At 38.5% G+C, this 11036-nt stretch overlaps 1 protein-coding gene across 1 annotated transcript; it reads right to left on the reverse strand.

Annotated features, from left to right (window-relative positions):
* Positions 1-515: 515 nt before the first annotated feature.
* Positions 516-9513, reverse strand: LOC121870123 (probable glutamate receptor). The gene is made up of 7 exons (XM_042371894.1): positions 9354-9513; positions 5167-5408; positions 4761-4945; positions 4325-4555; positions 3187-3365; positions 2081-2234; positions 516-804 (listed from the first exon to the last, which is right to left on the reverse strand). Exons 1-7 carry the CDS (start codon positions 9509-9511, stop codon positions 685-687), a joined length of 1269 nt encoding a protein of 422 aa, XP_042227828.1. The 5' UTR covers positions 9512-9513; the 3' UTR covers positions 516-684.
* Positions 9514-11036: the final 1523 nt, after the last annotated feature.

Consider the following 11036-nt stretch of genomic DNA (forward strand, 5'->3'; position numbering starts at 1 on the left):
CAGAGGGATTTGAGTCGGGGAAGGAGGTGGAGACGCAAACTGGAGGATTTGACAATTGTAATGCTGTGTGTAGTGACGCCGAGGAGTTTGGTGGAGTCCACAACCTGGAGTGTGCTGGGGGCCAAAATCATGAAGGGAGTTGGGACAGGGTCAGAAAAGAGGTTGATGTCCATAACCTTTGGTGTGTGTGTGTGTGTGTGTGTGTGTGTGTGTGTGTGTGTGTGTGTGTTGGTGTCTGTGTTCATTTATTCAGGAGAATAACGGATCAGAAGTATTTAATAAGATATTTCCCCGTTTTTTATGGCTGATTTTTTTTTTTTTATTACAAACATTTTTTTTACTTGTGTCTTTAATTTACAAACGCCCAGTTTACAAGAATAAAACCTTTGGTGTGCCAGATCGAGGAGCTTCAATTACCACATTCGTTGTGGACAGATTACACTTGTTAGATTTTTATAACCGGAAAATTATAAAAATTTTCCGGTCCTGAAGAGTAGGATAACAAATATCATAAAAAATCAGGATACAATTTATTTCAGAAGAGACTATGTGCTACATATAAGTAAAGGAACTTTTCCACGCCAGTAAAATCGCTTTTTGGTAACTGCATTAACCATGAATTTGTATTGCTGTACCAAGTAGTGATTCATCTTCAGCAACAAATAATGAATCTTAATATTTCAGTCAGCAATGGACGATCATCTCTGCTATAAAGGCGAGGAAGGCGAGGTAACAACCCAACAACAGCAGGTAAAACCCGCCCTGAAGGTGGTCAAGCCCCAGCACCACCTGAGTCGAGCTTTCCTGCACAAGAATAACACAATTATCTTAATTTTACCTTGATTACAGAGGTAGGCAGAAGCTTTATTTATATAGAATTTCATGTATCTGGTTTACCAGATAATGTCAAATTTGGTGTAGATCACTTTTAATTTATGATGTCAGTCAGAAGGACTCATTATTATGCAATACTCCCCCCAGAACTACACGTAACTAAAAAAAGCTGCTGTCAGCTGATTTTGTAACCATTGCAACTTGTGACTTATGAAACCTCCTCGCTCCAGACAGTCTTATGGCGTAGTTTTACACGCAGTTAAGGTAAGTTTTTGATGTCTTAGCATGCAGCCACGTTAGAGTAAATTTTGCCATTTTATACAAAATTATATGAGACGCACGGTTCCGACTCTGTTAGGGTGCGGCCGTACTAGATTTGTGTGTCTTCTTATTGATCACATGCTGGCGGCAAAACGTACGCGTGTGGCTGCAACCATAGTCCCGAATTCTTAATCGAGGCTCATAGCTCAGACTAAGAAAATCGTGTCTAGCATGAAAAACCCTGGTAATTATTTGGATTATTATCAGTAATTTTAGACTCTTAACTAAGCTATTTTAGATGTTTAAACACGAGTGAAAATTGTACCTTATCAATGTTCGTTGCCAAACTCATATGGTAACCTAACCTATAGTAGGAGCCAGATGTGAGTCCGACTCAAGGCTTAAACCATAGTTATGTTTATTTATGGGGTGGTGGGTAATAGCTGGTTATCTCAACAATATTAGGTAAATGGCAGAAAAAAGAAAGGTTAGAGCATATGAGAAGAAATATACCTCCTATTATTCAAAGACTAATGTCAAGTTTCTTTGCACGTATACATGTGTAATACACACGTTAATGCTTAGATGCTGCCATGGACTCAAGGTAAGGATACGTTGAGACAATCAAAATATAAATTCCGTTGTTTTATTTTTCTCTAACTATATTTTATGTTGATTTTTACGAAAACTGTTCTATGATCTTCAACACGCTATATGTATTATCATAAAACAAGTGTATCAATGATTAGTCAATAAATAATTTTTTATTGAAAAAAAAAAATATAATATCGACTATGAGGGTCTACGAAACCCGACCTCTGGAACAATGTAAAGATCTTCAAGACTATTCCTATGGAATACTACAATATAATTTCAAAGCTCGTCACCTATGTGTTCTTGTACCAGTTTTCAGGTAATTTAACAAGTATTGTAGTTAAGTTTACTTACTTTATCTTAAGAGAAATATAACAAACATTATCCTTACCTCAGTATCCAGTGTGAGTTTCTCTCTCTCTCGTTCAGTTTCTTTCAACTCAGTCTGAGTTTTTATGATGTCGTCCAGCCATAAATTCAGAAGTCCCGCCTCTATCAGTCGTCCCTTCATTTTGCTGATCTTACTCGTAAATGGTGCTCCTTGTCTATGCAACATGTATATACATATATATATATATATATATATATATATATATATATATATATATATATATATATATATATATATATATATATATATATATTAATTTGATAAAATCAAATAGATTAGAAGGGATTGTGGACACAATGTTTTGATTAAGTGTTGTATAATCACTAAGGTTTATAGAATTCATTTCTCTAATCAAAATCATCATGTGTCACAGAAAGACTTCTGGTTGAAGCTAGTTTGATTAGATAAATTAATTCTATAAACCTTAGTGATGGTCAGTACAATACTGATAATATGTTACACAAATTTATTTGTCAGTGGCCCAAGGTTAAAAATGCTTTGAAATCATTTAAGGAAAATGTAGGATAGATGATTAGTGTGTCTCATATTTTTTACCTGATTTGACATAACTAGTTATGTCGCCCGTTCTTATAAGCTCTTGTTATGGTTGCTGTGTGGTTGGTGTGTGGATTAGTGGATGTCATGTTTTTTTTTACCTGACCTCATGTTTTGTACGGTCACCCTGTGTACATAAGCCTCTCTCAGTCCTTGTAATTCAGTTGCCTCTGAAGATGTCTTGAATGAAGACGAAAGCTAAGGTGCTCCGTTGTTTCCCTTTTCCCGTGTGATTTTATCAAAATATATATATATATATATATATATATATATATATATATATATATATATATATATATATATATATATATATATATATATATATATTTGTTTTCTCTACATTGGTGTATCGAATATTGCAATAAATGTATGGGATTATGTTAATATATGAAATGAAATTTACCCTATACTAGAAATGTGACAGGTGTGGATATTAGACACATTTACGTCGACCGAATAAGGTGCCAGGGCATAAAATATGTGTGCATTATCACCATGCAAATACATATTTCATTACTGTGTTCTTAGTGAATACTTCCCAGTTGACTCACCGGAAGCCCCAGACGTTACCCCCAAAAATGGGATACTCTGTCCTGGCCAACTGGTAGGGCGAGTTGCCATACTGGTCGAAGAAGATCTCTCCTGCATGGACTCTCACATGAATTTTAACCACTATAAGGGAGAACCCTCCAGTTAAGACTCGCTTCAAACCATCCTCCATCGAATAAATCTGCCTCGGAAAAGAAATCCACTGTTTTAATATCACAAGATAGGCCTAATGAGGTACTCTTAAACTAATTTTTCTTCGTGCTTCTTATTTTTCAATTAAATATTGATTTTTTTTTTTTTTTACTATTTACTGTAAGTGAATTTGATCTGAATTATTTTAGGGGTAATAATCTTTTATTCACATTTCGGTAAAATCCTTTGAGGACAATATGATTATTATTAAATACTCAAGGTATGAAACCATTGTCCTCAAGGGCGAGAAAACAGAACTGCAACGGTAAACAAGAGTATCCCAAATATCGTGTTTGACCTGATATTAAAGTTAAATCTCGGTCGAGTAGAAGTACCTAGTTATAGTCATCATTCTTTATTTTACAAAGTTTCTTTTAGGTCTTTAAAACGTGGTCTTTCCTTGAAAATTTACAGAAAACTGTAAATTATAGTGTGTGGACATGATATCAAGTTGTGTATAAGAGTCTGTAATGTACAATCAACAAAATAAAAATAAAAATTCTGCACCTTTACGGTGTAATACAATATGACACACTGGACCAAGAATTCTGACAAAGGTACGGATTATATGTGCTCCTGTTAACCTCTCTGTATTAACTATTCGTGAGATACAGAATACGTTGTATTGGCTACACATTGCGTCACACATTCAGAAGTACCAACCTTACCAATTGAACATGGCCTCAGTCTGTAATTGTTGCGTAGGCCGTCAGACCTAGGAGTACAGAATATTGTTTTGTTGACTGTACGTACCACAGGTTAATACGGGGACCACGATGGGCTAAAAGCTATAATTGTAACTGAAAGTCCCATGCCCATAACTGTGAGACGATGTGTTAGGACACGCCGCCCACACATGGATCCCTGTGAGTGGGAAGGAAATGAAAACCGAGTGTTCACACAAATAATTTGATAAAGAATGACAGCAAACACTTCAAGTTCACTAACTTCCATTTTCCTGAATATTTTTTGTATGTCAGGATCAGAACTTTGGTTGAAGTAGATAAAAACAGATCCCTGAATAGTCTTAGAACCCCAAGACCAGCCGTCACGGTTGAGCAGGTCCTGAAAGTTGTTAATAGGTGGATATTTGCTCTGGACGGACAGGTGGGCGATGAAGGAGGAACGGTAGGCTGTGGTGATGATCACACACGTCAGCAACCACCATCCTACCAGCACCTGCAACATCAACATATTAAGAGTTAGTCTAACTATGCATCAACCGAGTCAGCCATATTTCATCACAGTCCATTTCACGAGTATTAAATTTACCGTAGATTTCTTCTACCTAAAACAATCAAGTAAGGTTTAATTATTGTCAAAGATTATAATGATTACTATTGAAATTCGAGACATGATAATCAAGGGGTGATATTGTTCATACCCGCCCATTGGTGTTAGTGGGAATCTCTGTGACTGGTTTCATAAGAAGCATCCCCCAGCTGTCAAAGAGAGTAGACACCAGACTGGCGCCTCGGTCACCAGATGCCCATGACCATATCTTCTGCAGCAGCCACAAGATGATGCCGAGGACTAATGTACAAACAGCAACAACCAACCAAAGTTCCCCTGAACAAAAACGAAATGTTTTATGAGGTGATATTAACGAAGTACGAATGCTCAGGACCATCTGATTCTATACATGATATATGCTAAATCGTAGTGCTGCATTGGGCTCAGTGTAACTGCCACACAGAAACAACTCACGATCGAAGACACAAACTGTGGATCCAATATATCATGATATAAAACATTACATTTAATTTGCTAAATTAAGCACAGAGCCTCACCTTCAAATGGTCTGGTGAGTGCCAGGTGCCGGGGAAGAGGAGTAGGCTTTGGCGACACAATAACAATAGGATCCTGATAATAGACCCTGGAGTAGTCCATGACGCGGCTCCTTGACTCTGTGAGTGTAAGGTCGAGGGAGAAGTCCGCCTGCTGGTGCTGAAGGGTGCCAACGATCCCCGTCCAGTTTCCGTCATCTGCACGAGTCCCCCACTTCTTATCCAAGGGTTCTCGAAGCTCATACCTTGATGGAAAGTCAATACAATTTAATATTTTCATACCATAGTACCGTAACTAAAGTAGCTTCAGACTATGATGAGAGAGTATGCCTCTCGTGCTAGGAAGTATAGCATGAAGTTATGCCTGCTCCCTTCTGGAGGTCTATGTAATGTACATCATAAATCAGTGGGCATAATGTCATCTTACCCCTCCATAACAATTTTTACCGTTCATTAAGATACTAGCCTCTCTATGTGGGTCATATGAACTGACACATGCATCAAGTTGCTGGGATCGTTCCTCCTGGGGATGGTACAATACTTTTTCGAAATATCTTGGTCCTCGGTGACATTTGTGTTGCTAATAGCTGGGGAAATATGTTTGTAGTTCTTTATATATACGTATATATATATATATATATATATATATATATATATATATATATATATATATATATATATATATATATATATATATATATAAATGTGTGTGTATGTGTGTGTGTAATATTCAGAAATTTCAAACGCCGGGCCATTGGCGATACTGAGTTTTCAAGGTCGACTGAGGGAGGAGCGCTCCTGCACGTAGTGAGAGCTTTTGGAACTAGGCCTATACGATATTAAATGTAATTTACCGAGTTAATAGGGACGCGAATCATGAAATTAAATATCAGTTATTAAATTGAAAATACTTATAGATCGTTTCCCAGTCTGAAAATGTTGCGTACGTCCTAATTAAGCTGTTAATCGTCTGTTAATAAGTCACTCCTGAAAAGCGTGAACCAGTGAGCAAGCGTGGCTTGGGAGTTGTGAGAGAGGTTAAGCTACAGGACCATCTCTGTTCTGCAACCAGGAGAGACGGACAGCGTGAACTGGTTCCTTCGTTTATTTAACATCAGTATCTACAAGTAAGTTTTATTCAATCTCAGACAGAGCTAGATAGGGCGGTAGGAACAAACTGTGATGTGAGACAATAGCTAACAGCCCGGGTTTTTTCAGGTATGATAACGTCCACTGTTGGTATGAGACGAGTGGTGAAGCGAGCTGTATGACCGTCCATTGACCTCGGTTTGAGCCACCTGTTGAGTATGGTGAGAGTTGGAGTGAAACCAGCTGTCTAGGTGCCCAAATAACGACGTGACGATCGTTTGGGGTCATCAGCTCTCCTCTACCTCGGCTCACAATACCACATATCTTCAAGCAGCTTAGTGAAAACCTTTTACTAACGGGAAGCTAAAGCTTCTCTCAACTGTACAAGGTCTGATTGGCTCACTTCCTTCCGTTTCATGGATGTCCTGGGGGTAAAGTGAAGCCAGCTGAGTGAATACAGGGCCACACACTGGGGCCAGGAGTCTAGTGGAACTTAGAGGTACATTTTCCAAGGTTGAGAAAGGCTGGTTTGGGCCTTAAACTTCAAGTGCCTGTTGGTTGTGCCTTAAAAGACTACGGAGTGCAGGTGGACTCTATGTGTTAGGTTAGGAAGCATGGTTCACGGGTATTGGTGGACTCAGTAACTTCTTAATAACAGTGATAATATTTTTGTGTGTAGTTAATACTATTTTTTCAGTTACTATTGTGGCCTTGCTGTGTGTAGTTAATATTACTTAAATAATTTTGATAGTATTGTTATTTTAATGTTTGTGTCACTAATTGAAACAAGAGAATGAAGGAACTGTTTTTCAGATGAGTTTCTCCCTTCTGTTGTACGTGATACTGTGATTTAGTTCCTTTAATGCATTTAATATTTCTTTATAATTTCAATCTCAGGTATAACCTTTGTTCCACAGAGTAGTGTTTAAGTTAGGTTAGGAGGTGTGCATCTGTGGGGGTAATAATATTTTATTGAGTGCCCTTTATGCCTATTCATGGTAGATTTAATAATTTCTTATTTTATTAGCATTTTCTCAGTGGTTGATATTATTTTGTTGAAATCCCTTAAGGCCTGTTTCATGTGTGCAAGCAACACTTCTTAATACTTTGAATTTATTGTTGTCTAATGAAGCATTGTATGAGTTTCTAATAATTTCAATATCATGTATAACTTTTATTCCCCAGAGTAGTGTTTAAAGTTTAGGTTAAGAGGTGCGCATATTGGTGTACCATTATTTGATTGTGTCTGTAGTGTTGGAGGGAATATAAGTTTCAAAATTTTACAGTGTGTCTCATTCATCCCAATCACAGATGCTATCCTTCCACGGGTCACGGAGAATTCATTTGTTAGTAAATTTAAGTGTTCTTGTGCTGGTTCGGGATTTTTTATCCAAGGGGCGCTTCCACTGCAATGACCATCTAATATTCTTTAATAAACCCCAAGTCAAGTGAGAAATTAATTGCCAGTAATTCCGACAGATAGGTGCGCGTGATCTAGGTATATACTGATAACCACAAGGAAAGAAGAAAACACGAAGTTCCCAAGCCCTTTCGTGTAATTCACATCTTCAGGGGTGAGTACAGACTAAAGAGAAATACAAACCAAGGTGTATATATACAGAGGAGGGTAAGACCAGGTCCACAATGGTCAGGTATTAGGTAATGACCCTACTAATCTTTAAATAGCACACAATGGTTGGTGGTCAGGTCAGATGGTCGGGTGACCAGATCTTCTCACCTGGTTACAAATCTTCTTAATTACAAAATTGTCCAGTTTGTACAGGTGTCTCTGACGACTAACTACTGGACCAGCAGCCGCACTTTGGTCGGTGGTCGATCTGGTTCATCGAATCTCCCCCCCCCCCTTGGTTCATACAACACCACATCTTAGTCAGTCAGTGAAAAATATTACTAACGGGAAAGTAGAACCCCTCCCTCAGCTGGGCAGGGTTCACCTGGTTGTACTCTAAGCTGGCCTAACTAGGCGGGCTGACGGTCACTCTCCTCCTGTCCATGAAGTACTGGGAGTAAACTGAGTGCAGACTGAGTGAATGAAATGTTACACGCTGGGACCGGGAGTTCTAGTGATCACATAGACACATTCATCTCCTCAGTATTGGGTGTATGTGATTAAAATAACCAAGTCCAGGTATGTAATCAACGCTTCTCATGGTTGATTGCACACGTGGAACGTAGGAGTTTCCCTTCAAAAGTTTGTGAAAGGCTGTAGCACCTTAAAGTACGGGTGTATTCTGAACTTATGTGTGAAGCATGTTACGGGTGTTGGTGGAGAAAAACACTCATGACTCCTGAACCTAGAAAGAGTAATGAAAAAACAGCGGAGCACCCGCCTGCCTGACCGGTCATGAGTGATTTTCTCGGTTTCTTGTAAATGCCTGCCACTTGGCAGGTTAGCAGTTACAACCTTCGCGTTCTGGGTAGTTAGGACAGTTAGGATTATAGTATTTTGAAGGTCATTCCAGACAGGCTATGAGTGATCCATGTTCTTGTGTAGTGTGACTAAATAAGGATTTCTGTTCCTCAGTGATTGCTTTAATTTTGTCGGATGCCCTTAAGGCATGTTCATCGGTGCAAGTAATATATTTTTAATGTTTTATGTGCCACTAAGTGATGTAGGATGTACGAAAGAATTGATTCAGATAAGTTCCTCGTTCTGGTGTCTGCACTGGTGTAGGTAGTACTGCTGTATTACTAGTTCTTTTCAGATGCAATTAACATATTTTAATAATATTTTTTGATACCATGTATAACTTTTGTTTCCCCTTGTAGTGTTGTAAGCCACGCTAAAAAGGACTCTAGTGCTTGTGTACAATTATTGATTCCGTCTGTAGTGTTGGAAGGAATAGAAGTGTTATCTTTTACCAGTGCGTCTCATTAACCCCAATCACAGGTACTAGCTATTCCACGGTCACGGAAAATACTTTTATTAATTATGTTTGTGCTGGTTCGGGATTTCTCTGAGGGGCGCTTCCACTGCATTACCATCCACTATAACAAAAAAAAAACCTCACATCACGTCTTATGACATGATGTGAGCATGGTACCTTGAGCATATAATGAGGAGATAAGACCATACCTACGTGAAATTGAGTTGTTTAGCGATGATGTCAAGCATGTGTACGTCGAGGGAGTCCTTGGGAGTCAGCGGAGTGCCTGGCTCTTTGCCTTTCTCATAATCGATAATTACTGGATAAGGCATCACTACCACCCTGAATGTCTGACCCATGAAGTTGTCCATTTGTTCTGAAAATGATGTATTTGCGAGAGGATGTTCTTTATCTCTTTTTTTTTAATGCTAGCAGTTCCTAGCCAACATATTAATTTATTTTTGTCCATATCAGCATTATGTGCCACAATATTAGTGAATACAAACATTATCACAATAACACTACAGGTCATATTTGTACACATCTATGTCTCCTAGCTGTGCCATCTATGTCTCCAGCTGTGTCATCTATGTCTCCTAGCTGTGCCATCTATGTCTCCTAGCTGTGTCATCTATGTCTCCTAGCTGTGTCATCTATGTCTCCAGGTGTGTCATCTATGTCTCCTAGCTGTGTCATCTATGTCTCCAGGTGTGTCATCTATGTCTCCAGGTGTGTCATCTATGTCTCCAGGTGTGTCATCTATGTCTCCAGCTGTGTCATCTCAGATTATTGTTATTTACCGTCCAGCTGCCTCTACTTCTTTCTAGCCACTTGTATTATTTTGTATTACATGATTTCATATCAATTCAACCCCTGGTTAACCCAACTCCTGTCAACTAAACCCCTTTCAACTAAAACCCCTATCAACTTAATCCTGGTCAACTCAACCCCCAGTCAACTCAATCCCCGGTCAATTCAACTCCCAGTTAACTCAACCCCAGTCAATTCAAACTATGTCAACTTGACTCCTGCCTAGTCAATTCAACTCAAGTCAACTCAACTCATGTCAACTCAACTCCTGTCGACTTAATTCCAACTTGCTCCCGATTAACTCAATCCTTCATGCATTCAACTAGCATGCACTTATGTTTAAGCATAAGTAAATCCACTTTCCAAGGCGAATCCCAAGGGATTTTTCCAGGTATGTAGGACAAAGGTCAAGGACAAAGTAGGGCCTTTAAACTTAGGGAGAGGAGAAGTGATCGATGACAGTGAGGAAATAAGCAAAGCATTGAACACCTACTTGTTATCAGTTTTCACAGAAGAAATTCACGAGGAAATTCTAGAGGTGAACTGATATTTAGGGGAAATGAAGAAGAGAAATTAAAGAATATCACTATCAGAAAAGAGGATATTCTTAAAAAGATAAATAAATTAAATAAAACAAAATCCCCAGGACAGGATGAAATTTTCCCTGAGTTTTGAAAGAGTGTAAGGAACAGATTAGCGGACCCCTCGTAAATTTATTTACAAAATCATTAGACACGGGAGTTGTGCCAGACTTGTGGAAGCAGGCAAATGTAGTACCCATATTCAAAAAGGGAAACAGAGCATCAGCGTCAAATTACCGGCCAATTAGTTTGAATCAATTACAGCAAATAGCATTCGATCGCATTTAGAGAAAAGCAAATTAATCTACGACTCTCAACATGGGTTTACAACGGGAAAATCTTGTCTAATAAATCTGCTGACGTTTTTTAGCAAAGTCTTCGAGGTAGTAGATAATGACGATAATTACGATGTTATTTACTTAGACTTTAGCAAAGCATTTGACAGAGTACCATATCAGAGGCTTCTGAGAAAAGTTAAGGCTCATGGTATCGAGGGGAAAGTTTT

Source organism: Homarus americanus, unplaced genomic scaffold (genome assembly GCF_018991925.1).
Source record: "Homarus americanus isolate GMGI-L3 unplaced genomic scaffold, GMGI_Hamer_2.0 scaffold43341, whole genome shotgun sequence".
NCBI lineage: Eukaryota > Metazoa > Arthropoda > Malacostraca > Decapoda > Nephropidae > Homarus > Homarus americanus.

What these genes read in the sequence shown, in the direction of transcription:
- LOC121870123 (XM_042371894.1), bottom strand. Translation starts at nt 9,511, where the DNA reads ATGGACAACTTCATGGGTCAGACATTCAGGGTGGTAGTGATGCCTTAT. An exon ending in GCTAAACAACTCAATTTCAC is followed by an intron (nt 5,409 to 9,353) that starts GTAGGTATGGTC and finishes CTTTCCATCAAG; the next exon opens with GTATGAGCTTCGAGAACCCT. An exon ending in ACTCACCAGACCATTTGAAG is followed by an intron (nt 4,946 to 5,166) that starts GTGAGGCTCTGT and finishes GTTTTTGTTCAG; the next exon opens with GGGAACTTTGGTTGGTTGTT.